The sequence below is a fragment of the Trachymyrmex septentrionalis genome, unplaced genomic scaffold (genome assembly GCF_001594115.1).
Source record: "Trachymyrmex septentrionalis isolate Tsep2-gDNA-1 unplaced genomic scaffold, Tsep1.0 scaffold73, whole genome shotgun sequence".
Lineage (NCBI taxonomy): Eukaryota > Metazoa > Arthropoda > Insecta > Hymenoptera > Formicidae > Trachymyrmex > Trachymyrmex septentrionalis.
This window is the reverse complement of record NW_017305916.1, coordinates 870,924-890,413: the sequence shown is the minus strand read 5'-3', so window position 1 is coordinate 890,413 and position 19,490 is coordinate 870,924. Positions and strand designations below refer to the sequence as shown.

Below are 19,490 nucleotides of genomic sequence, written 5' to 3'. Positions count from 1 at the left end.
CCTGTTTCAGAATTTTTGAGCGCCTTTGGCTATAATTATTATAAATTTGCGCGAAAATTTTATATTTTCTAAATTTTATTAATATCATTAATTTTAAACTGTCAAGCAAACCCGGGATTAGTAACCAAATGCGCTTATCTTGGTGTACATTAAAGTAGTTTATCACTGTTTTAGATCATATTTGTTTATCATTATCAGTTTCATATGTCATTCCATTACGTAAACGTTAAATATTATAGTTATTATGGTTTTTATACATATAATATTTCAAGAAAAAAATAACATGAATAATGCAGGTCTTTTTTACATAATTAATTTTTTCCTTCATCGATCTTAGTTTGTATTTTAATAAATATAATTTTGATAAATATAATTGATAATATTTTAAATGATATATAAGAAAAAAGATTTAACTGAAAACAAGCACTTTTCATAACATATTTCTTTATAAAATATACCTTCAGAATCTTGAAACCCTTTGTGCCATATTGCATGTGATGGACGTATTGTTCCAATTTAAATGATCTTTTAATAATTGTCATTTGAAAGCATACTTAGCATAGAATTTCAGATTTTTCGCGTACTAATCTTTTCTATAATAATCGAATAACAAACATAATAATCTTTAAGGCCTATCTATACTATTTCTGCGAAATGTATGTAATATGTTCGATTGTTATAGATTTTGATAGTAATTGTTTGCATATTTCTGCATTGATTGCTCAATCATATCTTTCTGTGTCTCTTTCTCTTCAGTAATGTTTTATCTATTTCAGATTAGCACAACGGGTTTCATCATTTAGCTAGCAATAGGTTCATACTAATGCAGTAATGTCATTTGTTTCTGTTGCCCCTCTAGTCCAAGCACCTAATTTTCCCGAACTCGAAGGCCTGGGTAGGTTCATACAGTATTAGCTTGCTCTTCTTCTCCTTGTGCCGCGAATTCCCAATTCTTCAGTTGCCTCTTTTGTACGTCTGTCAAACGTAACAATGTTTTTGTCTGATTTCATTTACTGTCATGCATTAAACATGATTTGCGCAACTTACGGGCGACCATACACTGTATCACTGTAATGGTTATTTCCATTTCATCACTATTTTTTGGATATGTTATATAATTTGTCAAACTCTTCTACAATATTTGTGCAATATGTACATACTATTCATCTATCATGAGTCTATCCTCGTTGCTATTGTTATTCCTTTTACACGATAATTCTTACTCTGACACCCTCTACTCACTTTTTTGTGGTAATGTGCTTGCCTCGTTTTCCAATTTTATTCGTGTTTTTAACCTATATCTGTGTATTTTTCATGTAATTTTGATAACAATTCTTAAAAAAAAACTCAAGAAATAATCTTACATAATTATAAATATATAGGAGCTTCTTATCGCAAAGATTTTTTTATTATGATAACATTGTGAGTCATATTGCCTGGGTTCGCAGATTCTATATTCGAAAGATAAATCGATTATAAAACTCTTATTACTGAAGTATCTAATCTACATTGATCTATATTCATCTGATAAATATTTTCCACATTACGTAGAACTGATTCCACGACCTGCTCGTTCTTGCGAGGACCCACCGTTGTACCTGAGACTACGAACAGGAAGACCCAAGGATAAGAAGATACCACGATCGACGCCAATTATGAGCTACGGCAAGAAGAAACTGCGTCCCGAATACTGGTTCAGCGTGCCACGCAACAGGTAATTGTTTCTCACATTTTGATCTCTCACCGACATCTCGTTCCTTGAGTTATTGTAATTTTGTACGTAAAATATGCGAGAATAGAGTTCGAAACTCTGTCATTGAATTCTTTCAATTTACGCTGTAATTATTTATAAAGTATTTACACTACCAAAATAGTACATGAACTTCTCGATCTTACAATTATATGATAGAAATTAAAAACTATGCAATATAATCACGGTTGCTGTCTTTTGACTAGTGTTTCACTGGAAACTAATGGCTCTGCTGCAAGAGACTTTTTTGCCATTATCCTACCAAAGATCGATTATTATTGCCGAAATTATTACTTTCTTCTGTAATGCTTTGTGCTCTCTCTAAAAAAAAGTCATCAGATTTGGCCCTCTTAGTCGGAGAAATTTTTAGTTTATTCGAAACTGAAGGAAAATCGAGAAAAATCACATACTCATCAAAATTTAGAGTGTTAGTCGGAGATTTTTTCGTCTGCCGGAGAGTCAGAGATTCGTTCAAAAAGTCAGAATCTCCGATCGAAAATTGGAAAGTGACAACTGCAAATATAATATTTGAATGAATTAATTCCAAAACTTTTTCGATCAAATTTCCTCATGTTTCCAAACAATTCCAATGTTATCAAATTTATAAAAAATTTATTGTCGATGGAATAACTTTCGATATTATATGATTTTTTATTTACTCTTTGCTTTTCGCTTCCCAGTTTATTTTTAACATGTTAAAACATGATGATCGGAATTTTTTGAGGTTCCTGCATTCCTGCAATTTTATACAACAGGCTCGACGGGTCTTTTTTTTTTAACGCTTAACGAGTTGTCGTCGGGAAACGATTTATAGGCGCTACGCGATAAGTCAATCACTTCATCGTGCATGAATAAATATTCGACGGTGACGTTTTTCGGTTAAAAACACACCGATAAATTTCCTTCGGCGAAAATGTTGGCTGCGTTATTTTTGTACATATGGCCGGTTTATCGTACGGCCATCTCCACGAAAGAACGGCATCCAGAACGCGGTACGACCGGACACGTGCTTCGTCGCAAGACACGCAAAATAGATTTTCGCCGGAACTTCTATTTATACGCTCGCTGATGCTCGATCAAGGTTTTGTTGCGCGTCGGCTGCCAGTGTTTTTCTTGTTGTCACATGTGTTTAAAAACCATTAGAATAATGAAATAATGAATACTTTGCTTGCATGTGTGAAACATAAACTTAGTACACTGAATTTAAAGAATGACGAGAATGCACTACAATTTTTCGAGAAGTAACTTAGCATTATACTAAAATCATTAATTTTGTTTTTTTTTTAATCTATATATTTATTTACCGTATCTCTAAAGTAAATGTGTTTTAATTTTAAAAGAAAGAAAGAAAGAGATACATCTCCCCTTTGGCTGCATACGAAAGCATTACGTGTGCACTCAAATGCTTTCAAAAGGCATTTTCCTTGTTGTTTACCGAATGTTAAACAAAAGATTAAAGTGCTATTTGGAGACACACACTCGAGTAGTGTTTTCTAATGCGCCCTTTAAATGCGTGTTGTTGTTTAATTAAGGTAATGATCGCGATTCTCAAAATTTGGAATTCGCATACATGCAGTCAGAGCAAAAAGTATTAGTACAAAGAAATTTGTTATAAAAAAAGCCTTATTTGGAGAAAATAAACATTAATTAGCAATTTTATACAATGAATATATCTTCTGTTCTAATATAAACCAACGAGCTTAGCATGTATTCCTGATATTAGAAGCTAAATGTCTCGTCTGTATGAATACTTTTTGAGCATTCAAACAATACAATTTTTAATTTTTGCTTATTTTTCGGGTGATATATTTTGTATAATTAATACATATCATTTTGGGGTATACATAATTTTAAGAAACATACAGTCTATTTTATTCTTTATGAATAAATTGTTAATTATTCAACAAGAAATGATCGTTAATTAAACGTCGAATCGACGTCAAATTGGTATGTTAAAATTATCGAATTTATATCGATTCGATGACTCATTTCTCGCTGGATAATATTTACTTTTTAAAAATAAACTCTTTTTAAAAAATATTTTCTCTGTACGAATACTTTTTGTACTCACTGTATATTATACTCGTATATTTATATCGCAAATCTCGTTAACAGTCTTCTTTGAGTGTCATTTGTTTACAAATGTCATCAGCTATTTCCCAGTATTGCGATTGTGTCGGATAATACGCAATATTAAGATCGTCTTGGATGTTCGTACATATTAAGATTTATCGATAGCGATATTTTCTCGTATCAATCTGGAGTTCCGGTAATCGCTCTTATATTATCAGATAGATTTTAAATTACCAAAAATATTACTATCATTATAAGTAAGTGTTAGAAGAAAATTGATACACATCTATGTCAACAAGTGATGAAATAAAGCTTTTTTTTTACGTATTTTATATATATTTTTTTAATAAGAGATAATATGCATATACATCGTGTGATGTGACAACTTAATTTTCAACATAGAACCGCGAGTCTAAATTAACCCAATTACGGTTTAAGATTAATTTGGCTTTTTACGAAAGAGAGTTGTCACCCTAAAAGTGAAATTACTTATAATTAATTATGATTATTTATGAAAAATTTAAAGCTCCACTTGCAAATCCAAATTAACTGCAAAAGAAAAACTATCAGATGGGTTAAAAATGTCATAGTTACAGTTCTAGTGTTCAAAAATTCTTCTCATTTCTAATATTTTCAATTCTAATTTATCTGTCGATTTAAATTTAAATATCACAAGCAAAGATTTTTTACAATAAAAAATTTCAATTGGAATTCGACGGGTTGTGTATTGCTAAAAAAAATACCATTAAATGCACATTTATCAGTTAACCTATTATTGCATATCTTTTTCGTATATAATCCAAATATTTAGAAAAATATTTATAATCTCGTCTTATTGCGACGGCGAGACCTTTTAGTTTGAAACTAGATAACATTAAATAAAATTCAACGATGATGTAACCTGAAGATAAGTTATTGGAGTGGTCTAGAAAATAGGTCGGTAGATTAAGATTTAATATTTTTATTAAGCGAGAGATACGTACATATGTGATGTTTTTTGCGTTATAATTTGCGATTTATAATAACGATATCCTGAGTTGAATTAAAATTTGACTTTGTGTCGCACCAACGACCGGAGAATAATTTTTCACGAAAAGGATGGTTTTGTCAAAATATCTAAATATTTAGCTAGATACAGATTTGAAAAGAATTTTATTGAACCATCAAAATGCTTGAGATTCCTACGTAATTATTTTAACGATCCAACAAAATTATTTTCAGATATGTATCTAACTACATTTTTAGTTAATTTGAAATCATTCTTTCTGTATTCATATCAATCCAAGAATGAATTATAAGAGAGAGATAATTTTATAGTTTTTAAATATAAATTGAAAATATACGACGGAAATTCATGGAAAGAGAAGTGCTTTGCTGAAGTATCTAAAAATTTAGATATATAGATTTGAAAATAATTGTTGAACCATCGAAATAATTATGTAGGAAAGTCACGATGAGCAAAATTACAAAAAGTTTTGATATTCCAACAACCAGCTTGAACGTTCTATATAATTTTTAATAGTTTAACCAAATTATTTTCAAATCTATATCTAGCTAAATTTTTAAATATTTCAGCAAAACCGTCCTTTCTGTTTTAAAGTGAGTTTTGAATTTGTTATTGTTTTTTACATTCTCATGAGAAAAACGACGGCAAGAAAAACTACGGAGGAGCAGTTTAAGCCTTGACTGGCTAAAAAAAAGCTGGAACAACCATATCGGCGCGATACTGCGAGCAATGTTTCGCGTGAACGTATAAAATAAAAGTGCAGGTGCACCGAGCAAATCAGCGGCACGTGACATATGTACGCGAATCGCCTGTCGACGTTCGCGACGTATCTGGTAACCACTCCGTTTTCCGGTCGTTCTCCACGTACGCGACGTGTGTTCGCGTATCGCAAAGTGTCTCGCGTTACGTATCCCGGCGGCTCCGTTGAGGGACAGCCTGCCGTAAATCAATCGTTGACGTGTCGCGCGTAAATAAAAAAAGTATTACGGTGAGAAACGTACATATATTACTGGAATTGTCAGGAGGTTAGAAGCGGAGGCCACTGATAGCGAATATAGCGATCACTGATACGCCGCGACAGTCCGATAATTTCGTCGCGCGCAACGTGATACTTTGAGTTGGCTAGTTCACGTCGCGCTTCTCATTATTTCTCCCATCCATCTCCCGCCTACAACGCGGCGATGAATGGAACTATGAGCGCGATCGGCGGTATGCTGAATTTTATTTACGACCGCCACGTGAGAGGAGCGGTGACAAGCGTGATGCCCTTCGTGCATCGCAGGTAAAACATAGTGTGCGACACGGCTGCGACGCAAGGACAAGTCGCGGAATGCCGCGTTACGCATTATTGAATCTTGTTTATAAACTCTTATGTAATTTCAAACCGTAAAATTTCTAAAACTAAGAGCTATAAAATTATCCCTCTTTTGCACAATTTATTCTTATAGATTAGTATGAATAATTATTTTTCGATTTTTCGAAAAAACAATTGCGGATTAACGCCAATCAAAAACATCACACATATATCTACGTTTTATTTGTTCTAGAAAAAAAAAAAGTAAATTTATGATTTTATTACTACAATAATTTCATCTTCAATTTGCATCATCGTTGAATTTTGTTTATAAATTCTTATCTAATTTTCAATTGAGATCTAAATTTCCAATAAAAACTAAGAATTGTAAAATTATCTCCCTTTGTATTACTTATTTTTGGATTGATATGAAAAATCATTTTCCGGTCGAAAAAGAATTAAGTGAATCAAAGATACCACACATATATGTCTCATATAGTAGTAAAAATATTAACTACTCCGATATCTTTATGCGTGTAGTGTTGAACACGAAAGGAAGGTTACGTTTTTATATACTTTTTCTGTAGTAGCAAAAATATTACAGTTTCATCCATGATGTCAATCTATTTTTAAAAATCTATTTTTTAACTTTTTGATACAATAAATTTATCTTTAGCTTATATTATTGTTGAATTTGCTTTATGTATGCATTATAATTGTACAAAAAGAGATAATTTATAAACTCTTGTTTAATTTCAAATTAAAATTTATAAAACTAAAGAGTTTTTGAATTATCTCTCTCTTTATACAATTTATTCTTGAATCTGTGATTTAAAAAAATGCGAGAATTGGAAATGTCACACGTATGTCGCATAGCAAAAATATGAAATTTTAATCTATGATGTCGATCTGTTTTTTAAACTGTTCCATTAAATTTATTGACAATTTCTTTCTTACATTATAATTGAATTTTGTTTATAAACTTTCAGTTTTAAATTAAAATCTTTGAAAATAAGATCTCAAAATTATTTCCTCTTGTATAATTTACTTTTGGATTAATATGCAAATTGTCTGGTTCAATTGTCTGGTCAAAAAAACATCGTAAACGTAACGCAAATGAAAAACATAGAAACAAAAATATTAAATTTTAGTCTGTAATATTGATCTTTAGATATTTTAGATATTTAGATCTTTCCAATAATTTTATTTTTAACTTGTATTATCATTAAATTTTTTTTATTATAAAGTCACACCTAATTTAAATAAATCACTTATCTCTATAACGGTAATATTACGATTTTTTTTTACATTTTATACAGAAAAGATGCGCAATAATAAATAATACACACTATAGCACTAAAGTTCGATAAACGTTCTGATGTTTTAATATGTAAATGCATGCAGCAAATTGCGGCCTATTGTAAATTGATGTATCAAGAAACACGTTTCAACGTGCACGTCTGCTTTTAACGAAGGCACAGTACAAACGCAGATAAGTTACGAAGAACAAACATTATCGAATAAAAATGGAGCAAAGAGTTGACATTAAGTTCTGTTACAAATTAAACAGCGTCGAAGATGCACGGAATGTTGCAACAGGTTTACGGGAAGTATGACGAAGTAACGCAAACTTGACAAAAACTCTGACACCATCCGACGTATGAGATAGCTGATAACATATAGCAAATAATTCTCGGCTGATTAATTGCAGACGAACTGCATTTTAACCGAGAAATGATTTGCATCATTCTACATAAAATTTCTACCTGTCAAGGATTGTCCAGTACGAGGCTCATCCTTTAACATTTCTTTTCCAGGAGGAAACGTGCAAACTAATTCTACACATTTTCGCGTTACTACTTCATTCCCGTAAACCTGTTGCAATGGCAACATTTCGTTCGTCTCTGACACTCAATTACCCAATTTATAACAGAACTTAATGTTAACTCTGTTTCATTTCCGTTTGATGATGTGTGATTTTTCGTAACTTGTCTGCGTTTGCACGTAGCTGTGCGTTCATTAAAATAAGTTTCGTGCTGCATAGATTGTCAGTGACTCACGCTGAATTTTCCGTTTCGTTTTTTTATACTTTGGCAATAACGTAATTATAAAATAATTTTTGATATTATATGTGGATAGATAATTCTAATATATGATGTAATGGGTTTATTAGACTTTTTATTTTATAATAATGATTTTTGAAACCATTATGAAATACATGTTATTTAACAAATTTAACAAACGTATAAAAATAGCACAGGTCATTAGTGACCTCCACAGCATGGTCGAGTCATTAAAAATTGACGCTACACAAATTGTATTAATTATCGCACGACTTTAGTCTATTTGCGTTGCTTATTTTTTTAGAAATGTAAGCAAACGCTTCGTTTTTTCTTTCTTCATTGCCCAAGTATATACACTGAGAAAAAAATATCCTAAATTTCAATGAATATTTATTTGAATAGTACCAACTAAATATTTATTAAATATAAAAATATATTTATTTGGCACAGAAAACATTGATTTAACAATCTCTTCTTTTTATTAAATAAATTTATTTATTATAAGTAAATATTTAGTTGGCAGTATTCAAATAAATATTTATTTAAATTTAGGCTATTTTTTTCTCAGAGTACTTATTTTGTTTTAAATAGTAGTGTAATGGTCAAGTCAAGCTACTTAAAATTGGCTCGACATGGAATATGTTAAGGGTAGCATACATGTTGGGACATGCATATTACAATACGTCAAGTTGCAATTGAAAATTTCTGTAAAAAAATTGTTTACTTGTAATATTTAATTCGTGATGAATAAGTTAATAATAAATATTGAATTTGAGACGAATTTTTTGAAACTTGCTCGGCATCGCTGAATAATGTAATTGATGTATATATCGTTTCTTTCTTTTTTCTCTTTGCAGAGTGGACGATCTGTATAGGTTCATTCATGCGTGGGTGCCGAATTTATACGGCGAGCTGGATGAGAACTACTGGCGAGAACGCGGCTACATCCTGTCCGACACCGACACTGACCTGTCGCCGGAACTGTCACCCCACGAAAGCGGCGAAGGCGCGGATTCCACGGAGGAGAGCAAGGCTCGCGATGGACAAGGTGACGACATCAGCGAATTGACAAGGGAGTCCTGGGAGGTGAGTACCGTGACTGTTAATGCGCGACAGGATGTCGCTGAGTATCCCGTTACACTTTTCTAATATCTAAGTAGAGACTGTGTTACGAAGTTGCTACTAAAGACCGAAGAGTCTTGAAACTTTTATCCTTGATAAGTTATATATAATATAAGAACAAGAGCTTTGTCGATCAACTTTAAATTTTATTTATCATTTATTAGTCTGTCGTTATTGTCTACAGTTATTTAAAATCTATATTTCAACAGAAATTCGAGTCTTGCATCAATGTCGTAAATATTTAATGCGGAAAATAGAGTTGACGATCTTCATTTAAAATTCTTGCAGAAAAATTGACTTTAGATTTGATCTAGCGATGAAATCACTAATTTCAAGTTTTGCAGTATCGCATAATTTGTTGAAGAAAAAGAGATTACTATGTTTGATATTTCTCAAAGCGCAAAGATCTCTTTTATGACTTTTGCGAACATTTCTAATTTCGCTGATAACCCGATCCTCGTGTCGACTGACTATCGAATAGTGCCGAGCTATGTTAAATGTTTCGCGATATCGCGTGCAATCCATTGTTATCGATAGTAACATCAAAGGCTACTCTATTCCGGCGTTTGTTGTCACGATTGTCATCAAACGCGTCGGCTTGCTGTTGGTTTTCGACGCGAGGATCGCACGGAACTCGATGTATCTCAATGATGCCGCGATCGAGGATATTTGTTAAACACGGCCGATTCTATTGGCCGACAGCTGATCAAGGCCCCCTACGTAAAGCTGTACAGCATCCTGAAGACCTCGAGCACATCGGCCGATTCCGAGCAGATCCAGGATTCGGAGGTACCGATCACTCCGCCCACCTCCCCGGTGATCGATGATATCTATCATTAGGCACCCTAATTGCTCGATGTTGAACAATGCACCTTTTAGATAACACTGCCGCACCCTAGACAACCTCGTTAGCTCTCGGGTGCACCTGGCGTTGTCACGCGATGTTGCGGCCGTGCCTATCGTTTGATGTCCTTTTTCTTTCTTTCTTTTTTTTTTTAGCTGACTTTTTCAGCTCGCTTTATGCCCGCTTCGATTGTTCATGTCGGTACATTCGATTACCACGACTGAGGACCCTATTCTGGAATCTTTAACGATATTATTATTGAAAGATTGTTGTTAGGTAGAAAGAACTTATTCTGTAAAAAACAAAAAAAATGATAAAATTGTCTTAAACTCAACAACAGAAGAGCTAGAAAGATGTTATTAAGATTAGGACAATTTTATTTTTTTGTTATAGAAATAAGTATATTAACAATTTTTTAATTATAATATCGCTGGGGAATATAATACGTTCCTTAGTAATTTGTTAATATTTATGATACGAGATAAAGTAATGTAAAGAATTCTTTACGGTCTTGTTGTTCACTCTTGCTGTCTTATTCTCGTCCTCGCGGTGATTCATAACAATGATGTACAGATCAATATACCAGGAACGTCTTTTAGTAATAATTCGTTTAATTCGCTCTTATTGTTAGTATTTGGATCTTATTTGAGCTAGGGTTTATCTTCCGATTCTTATCTCGACGAATCTCACGTCACTCGCCGAAAAGACTGCATGCACCTGTTCCTTCTGGTTGTAGAATATATTCTCAACTAGAATTTAGATGAATGTGCAGCATGCACTTGTTCAAACTCTCCATCTCGCGCATGTATTATGTTTTTACCGTATCTCATTATTATTATCTTCATCTTGTTTTCTCTCTCTATATATATTTATATATCTCATAATACGTTTCAACAGTTTTCGTTTCATGCAGATTTCTGTCACAGATTTCTGTGAGCGATTCGCAATACTTGCAGAACACACTTTCCATATTTAGTCGATTCTTATACGATGCGACTTTATGCAAATCGGTACTGCCTCGAAAACAATAAAGATTATCGATTCCAAGGCAAAATGGTAATTGTGATAGCATCGTGTTGTGTCGTGAGTGTGGATACGAAGTAGAGAAACGCAATATAGTTAGCTAGAGCATAAGAGACCGGAAAATCTCTCTCACTCCCTTGACTGTTTATTCTCTTAAAGAAAATATCTGACGGTAATAGAATCTCTCTCTATCGTTAAAAAGCATTTAATAACGCTTCCTTATGGAAAGGTGGTAGACGATTAGTTTCTAATTTGTTTACGGAAGAATGAGATTTAGACGTTTACGTGCGTGATAAATACTGCGTATACCTTGCGTAATGTAAGCGTGCAACAATGTAAGCTAACTTGTGTCAAGAGTCAAACTCTATGAACTAGTCGCCGCTTGCATAATATTAATGCATTATTGATGAGAATTGACACAGTTGGTGTAAATTGACACAGATGTAATAGATAACTTTTTTTTTAAGAAAATAGGCACTTATCTTTCATACGCTCAATTATTTGCAGAAAATTTCTTCTTCTGTTGAAAATGTTAAGTTAAATTATAAACGCTTTGTTTCTTATTTTATAAAATAATGAGGATTTATTAATATGTAGATTAATACATTGCATTCTATTGTGAAATAAGTAATAATGATTTTATTGAGATAAAAACAAATTTGATTGAGCCGAAAAGAAGTATGACAAATACTTATCGTAATCAGATATCGATTTCAGATAAAGATTGATTTAATGTTTTTTTCTTATGTAAATTCGAAGAATATTTTTTTTTATTCACACTTGTTTACTTCACTTTCTTTATGTAACAAAATTACACATAAAATATTAATAACCGAACGGTGTAGGTGTAATAAAAAAATCAAATTTATTGAAACTAACATATTCAATAAAGTAGCATAAAAAATTGATACAATGAAGTTTATAAATCTTCGAATTATTGTTCATTTTAATTCAAATTTATAGAAAGTCACAATGAATAATGTTATTAATTTAAGATCATTATTAACAAAACGTTATAATCCACTCGCGACTATTTTTCTCTCCTGGAATATTTTTGACCTGTCAAAAATAAACGATAAAATGCCAAGCTTCAGGTATTGTTTTCACTTATTTTTGGACTCGCGCGGTGTTTATCGTAAAGCCAGACATAATTTGCTTAAAAATGTGTTGACTCAGATTTCGCTTAACTCTTATCCACAAAGTAACGGTATACCATGCGGAAAACTTTCCGAAGAAATACATTGAAAGTTATATTAATTTTATCAACATACATTGATGGATGCTTGCAAGATATATATATAATTAAAGATGAGAATAATTACTTCGAAGTTACTTCCAGAACTAATTAAAAATAAGTTTACAACTAGGTAAAGACAAAGATAAGTATAAAATGAAAATGAGTAGCAGTCTTCACGAAATAAGTATATTCAAGCAACTGTAAATGACTGTTGAAGAATAGTGACTAGCTTAAAAGCTATAAAACAATATTTTTTAAGATTACGTTTTTCTACTCTACACAGAATCTTGAAAAGTTGAATTAATATATATAATTATTTTCTTAATCTTGCCCAAATTAACGTTGATTTGAGTTCATGAAAGATGGTTCTTGTTCACGACAATATAAGGAGATTGAAGATCACGAGAGATTTTTAGAACAAGTAGCACGTGCTGCGCAAATGAGGATGCGCAGTTGTGAGGAAAGCATCTGTCGAAGTATATACGTCACTCGTTTTCTACTCCCCTCCTCTCGTTCTTCACTTATATGAATGTATTAGATTTACTCCGAAAGCTCCAGTACGGTTTCAATCCTCGTAAAGTGAAGTTCTCTTACTCATTGGCACGTCAGTATAAATAAAAAAAACTAGATAACATAACTAGTATGCAGTAAGGCCAAGTAATATTGAATATCTTAACGTTGTTTTGATTAAACTAATTAACTCATCAGAATATCAAATGGCAATATTGAGCAAGGTTTCGCTGTGATTTGTCAAAGAACATTACATTAGAAAAAAAATTAAGTTACGTTTATTCATTCGATTATCGCTTTGCTTCTTCAAAAGAAACTTTGTGTTCCTCGAAAAAATACAATTAGTGTGTGAGGCATAATGTAAACGACTTTTACACGATTTTTTATTTGTGAACGAAGGAAAAAAAGATCGAAATTCAGGACAAAGGTGCTGACCGCGAATTTTAGTGTTCATTGAAAGTAGCGCGAGTGATTCAGGATGCCAAAGTCAAAGATGCCGAATCCAATCGTCAAGATCACGAAATTCTTGAAACAGAAAACGAAGGTAAAAGTCAGAGTTGAAGCGAATGTACTCGCGTCTTTTAATCACGCTTACTTCTCTACGCGACGCAAATGTCTCCAATTCTGGAATTGTCAGGAATGTTAGTTTAGAAATCTATTTAAAATTACGTAATAAAGAAGATTTTGCCTTAGACGCCTGACTATAATGACTGTTTTAATTTTAATTTATGGACTCTTTACCAAATGCCATAAAATCTCATAATTCGACATTTAAAATTAATGACGTAAAATATTTTCGATTACTTCTTTGAGTACAAAAACTTTAAATACATGCTTATTCATATTAAGGATACTTAACAAAATTGTGATAATAATTACTTTTGTAATTATGTAATGTTGTATAATTACATATTATATTCACTGCACTGAAAAAAAAAATGTTTCAACAGCGTTATTTTAATCGAAAATAATCTTATTAATTTAAGAACGGTATTAATAAAACAAATAAAATTTTATTAAAATAAGATTTGTTTCATTAACGGTGTTATTGTGAATTAACAAAATTATTTTTAATTAAAATAATGCTATTAAACAATATCATTTTCTTTTCATTGCATTGTAGAAAAAAAGTCTATTGCATTAATTTTAATCCTGGTTGAAAATGATAAATCAGAATTTTTTTATTGGATCTATTATAATTTTAATTGTGATATCTAAAAAATTTTAGTATGATCGAAATCTTCTACTTCGTTTATTTTTAACCAGAAATTTTTTTTAGTGAATATATAATTATATTTATAGTATAGTTTCCATACAGTTTAACTTATAGTATATCTTACAATTAGTCGTATTATTTCTGGTCACTAATATTACTTTTGTTTACTACGTAGCGGATACACTTACTGACTCAACATGTTAATTTATTCATCTTTAAATGGTCCACTTAAAGTCTGTCAAGATGAACAATTATTCGCGTACGGCACTGTTCGACGTAATGTTTACAACGGAAATGATTTTAACAATTCGCGAATACACGAAAGCCATGCATTTGCTTGCGATCTATTTCACATAATTTACACGTTAATGACTTGAGAAGAGCGGCACTATGCAGGATGCATATTTAACAACCAGTCTTTGGTCGAGCCTAAGTTCACCTTTCACCGAACTGTTACTGCAAAATGTGCCATTTAGAACTGGTCGGCTTTGAATTATGATAATATCAATTGATTAATAATGCGCATTGTCGGTTATCACCTGCATAGCAACTTGCATTTGAAACAATAATAAAGTTTACAATTGAAAAAGGTGAAAACTTTTCGAAGGGCAATTGAGAGTCAGCGCTTTCTCGAAAGGAAGCGGAAAAAGATGTTATATCTTTTTCCTCTTGAGACTCATTCAAACAGTAGTTTGTTCGAGTAACTTGAGTAAGTTTTGGGAATATTTGGAATTTTATGGTGAAAACGAATTTGTAGTAAACGAATTTCAATTGGTGGATATACAGCGACATTATAACGTCATCTACGTCATTGGACATAGAAAGTAATGCGATCGTCAAACGTAATAAATAGTTTGGATTAGTTTAGAAGAAAAGAAATTTTGTGATAAATAGAATAAATGGTTTGTTAGCGATCTCTGCAGATTGCATTTTTTTCATTGTAATCTTTTGTTATAAGATGTAAGAAATTGAACAGCATACTTATGGAAATAAATTTACTTTATTCCCACGTAACATTGATCAAGTTTTCTTGATTTATGTGTGATAATTTTATTTTCGAAATTTTCCAGCCGTAGTTCGTATAATTGCAAATGACATCGTGCTTATGCTATGAAAGACAAATGAGTCTCTGGAAAAAAATTTATTCCGAAACATTAATTCTAAATCTTGTTGCAATGATTAACAGAATAATAATAAGACTGAATGTTTTGTAATATTTATAAGAATCAATTTTTCTTTATTTATTTTAACGAAAATGCCGAAATACGTCAGTTACAATCGTTATGAAATTCGAATATTGTAGTATCGTATTCTATTATTATTATTATTATCGGTATTAAACTAGTATGAACTTTACAGACCAGTTATTTTAATCAAGTTGTTGGCAATTTAAGTTAACTAAATACTAAATGGATTAATAAATATCCGTTTCTGTGTCTAAGTTTTGATAATATCAACGAAGAAAAAATGTCATTAATTGTGGATTAGTGTTCAATTCTTTGTTTCTTAGAATTTTAAACAAAACGATATTAAATAGGTTAATACTAATTAGGTAAAATTAGATAAAATATGTTCTTAAGATTTATAAAAATAAATTAAAAATTTCTATTAATTAAAACGAATGCATATATTTCTGAATTTGTTCGTAATGTATTCATGTATTGGCATAATAAATACAACGCGATTTTCGAGGCCATCGTGATTACGTTAATGTCTTATACTCCTTTTAATTATCCAATTTAGTTACCAAAATAATCATTGTAAACTGAAAAGTGTTGCTATCATTTTTATCTATTTATTTGGAACTGATGACTCATGACCGGTGTTATCTGCATAAATAAATCTTCATGTTACAACATACTTCTCCATTCCATGTTAATTAAATGCGTTTTTAGCGTGGCTTATCGTTTGACTTATTTTTTAATTGAATTTTTACCATAAACTGCGTATCTTTTATATTTTCTTTTTATGTGAAATTTTTTACATATTTTATTAAACAATAAAAGAATATATATTTTATACCTTGTTCATAGAATATCAATAAATTAAGTATTTTATTAGTATTTTAATTAAGTACTTCTATTTACTTTAATTTGTTCGTATGATAACAAGCCATCATTTTTTTTCAAACGTTCGGCGTTATTATTACATCAAATAATTATATCAAAGATAATTTGTAACTTAAATGTTCTATATTTATGGTTAAACAAATATGTTTGTAAAATATTTTTAAGAAACATAAATTGTTTATCTTTTTGTAAAATTATTTTTTATTATAAAGAGAAAAATAACATGACGTTTAATTTGGCAGATATAAACTTGCAACAAGATTAGGATTCTGATGTAATCATGCATTTTATTTAGAGAAATAAAATGATGTAACTTGTATAGTTAGTCTCATAATAGCTATGCTGTGTTCTGTTTAGGAATGTTGCGGTATAAAAACAGCATATTTAATATGAAGTGGTATTCGCATATGCTGACGCGCATTCAAGTCGCAGACTCATTAACTTTCATATTTATTTCTCTGAGGTTATCTCGGAATTATAAAGGAAATCAGTGAATATTTTCGCGCCGCGCCAATTGTCAATAACGATCGCAATGACCCTTCTTCGCAATCTTTTGGTAACCGTTTCCTGGTCTCCTTGAATGTTAACATTTGCGACTGGCTTTTAATGCCTTTTATGAACTTTCCGTGTGTGGGATGATAGTTTTTACAGATTATTTCAGAGTATGCATCACGTATCTTTAATTATTTCAGGAAGTAAACGAAAGATTTACTTATATTACTTCGGAATTGAAAGAATTTTGTAATAGAATATTTCTTTTTTCTTTCGCTTGTGTGTGTGTATAAAAGACACGATTTCAATTTAAATGAATCGATGAGCCTATATGCAATTTAAGCATTAAGATCCGTTTTAACTGAATATAGGAATTTCTCTTATTAATTAGATTTATTCTTATTGGTCTAAACGTCGTAGATCTAATCAGTCTAATTGTTAGACGCAATTGTTATACTCTGCATAATCGGACGATTTAACAGATAGGTAAAAATAATAGTAATGACATATTCGCTACTAAATATATGTCTAAGTATTTTGACATATTTTTTCTGTAGACTGACGTAATACGTGACTTACGTAATATATCTCACAGTCAAAATTATAAAAGCGACGTCGTCGCTTTTTGCGAAATTATATAATTTTGCTTAGTTACTTACGACATAAACGTCCTCTGTACTCACGCATTATGTCGCACAATAACACTCCTCGCGTAGCAAACTGCCAGGAAATTTCGATTAGCGGATCACGTTGTAGTCAGTTCGCAATTGAAGGCAATTTATAGCTAGCTTCGCGAGCCTTATTATCCTCCGTAACGGGTGATCTATATGTTTTCCGATGGTTCAGTCGCTTCCGCGTCTCGCTTCGATTTTAATTAAAATTCAATTAAAAACAAATACATGTGATCCGATCAAGTCTTTTCGCTTGCAATCTCTGAATAGAGATTACTTAATATATTTGTGCATATGATGAGCAATGTCTCACTCGTTTTATGAACAGTTTTATTGCAATTTTAGTGTTTTACGGAGAATATTGTTTTATTTACGAAATACATTTATACGCACTGACTATATGTATCTGAACACCCAGAGTATAAACTCCCGAATAAAGCTTCATCAGCTTGCGTGAATTAGTGGTGGAACATTTAATGTTTTTCCCATCTTTGATTAATGATGACTTGTCTTGCCTGGTACAAGACAATTTATTCATAAGATTAGCATATGTAAACGCGGACACGATCATGCTTGTATCAGAATAATCGAAATGAATACATAGTTGCCACGTTCCTGTCCGGCGTTATTTTAATCTAAGGATAATTTATTATCAACTTTAGCAGCACATATTTTAATCATGGAAAAATTTTCGCAAAATATTAACAACATGAAAGATAAGCAATCGCACTATATATGTATTCATAGCCATCTGTTAAAGTAATATAATTTTTTCCCGAATCGCTAATCCAAGATTAACGATGTCTTAGAAATGATAAAGCACTTGCTCGAATCTATCGAAACTTTTTTATCCGTTTCGTTTAAAGAATTTAAAGAAAGTGATGATTCTTGCTACTTTTTTAATTATGACAAACATTTTTTTTTTAATTTAATATTATCAATAATTAATTAGACAGTCCCTTATTATCTTATACCATGAGTTAACATTTAAGAACAAAAATTAACTCAATAAAAACAAGTATAGATATTTTATTTTTTTATTTATAATTATTTTTATCGATTTTATTTTTTCCAAAAATATTAGGTTATTAAACAATAATTTAAAATTTGTTAATAAAATGCAACTTTGACATATATTAAAAATTTTATGTTATGATACGCCATATATATTTACTTAAACCTTCCTAAGTTATTTTGTCCTTGCATAAAAAAAGATCACTTAAATCGTGGGACAAGTATATATGGGAAATCCATCCGAAATCTCATAATGGCACACGGAAGTTCTTGATTATGAGCCGGTATCATTAATGCCGGTGTCATTAAGGACAATTTTGGCAAATCAAATGATACCAGTGGCGTATCTTCCCCTCGGCGTGGTTCGTTAATGTAGCCTGTCGCTATCAGAGTCGCATCAGGACAGCTAGGAGATCGAAGGACGATCCCGTACGAATAATGCACTCGAGGCCAACGTGAGCATTCGGCGGAAATTTATGTGTACTTGGCATTAAACAGGAACAAGGGAGACCGGAGACGGATCCCAATGAAAGGTTTTTTTTTACAAAATTTCTCGCGTGGTCACTAAAAGAAATCGGATCGTGTGCCTCCAACATCATTTAGTCTCGATCGATTCGTCCTGCCGATTGCACGAACCTCGCAACTGCCGCGTGATTCTCTAAAGGGAAATTTGCGTAAAAAGTTCTATTCCTCGGTCCAACTGAATCGTGAATTTTGCACCGTGAAGACGAAATTCTCTCAATCAGTACTATATACAATCGTACTTGTCGATACAGCTGAAAACAGGAGGTCGATTTGTAAAGTCGCAATTTCAAGCTGTTAGCAAACATCGATATTTAAAAATTTGTTACAAATAATCAACGATATCTAAAAGTTCAAGGTTAGCGGAAAACTACATCTAGACTTTATTTACATCGATATGACCGTCGATCCGTGTCCCATTTTGAATTATGTCTTTCAGCATTCGTCGAGAATGCTTACGGTGAGTTTTATTTACACATAATTCCTATTTATAGTACTAATCTCTTTACTCATAATAATTTATATGACGACAGTAGTTAAAGATACTTTATGTAATATTAAAATATATTATTAAAAAAATATTA

At 31.5% G+C, this 19,490-nt stretch overlaps 1 protein-coding gene across 14 annotated transcripts in view; it reads left to right on the top strand.

Annotated features, from left to right (window-relative positions):
• The window catches only part of LOC108753883 (TLD domain-containing protein 2), a 150,749-nt gene that overhangs the window by 120,445 nt on the left and 10,814 nt on the right, over positions 1 to 19,490 (top strand). For 10 of the 14 annotated variants that reach the window (XM_018495823.1, XM_018495834.1, XM_018495831.1 and 7 more), the window contains 3 exons: positions 1,552 to 1,714; positions 9,044 to 9,272; positions 10,011 to 10,097. In XM_018495823.1, coding sequence (XP_018351325.1) covers positions 1,552 to 1,714; positions 9,044 to 9,272; positions 10,011 to 10,097 — 479 coding nt within the window. Of the gene's footprint in view, positions 1 to 1,551; positions 1,715 to 5,689; positions 6,112 to 9,043; positions 9,273 to 10,010; positions 10,098 to 12,989; positions 13,467 to 19,490 lie in introns of those variants that run through there. The other 4 variants (XM_018495830.1, XM_018495826.1, XM_018495836.1 and 1 more) reach the window with 3 other exon arrangements.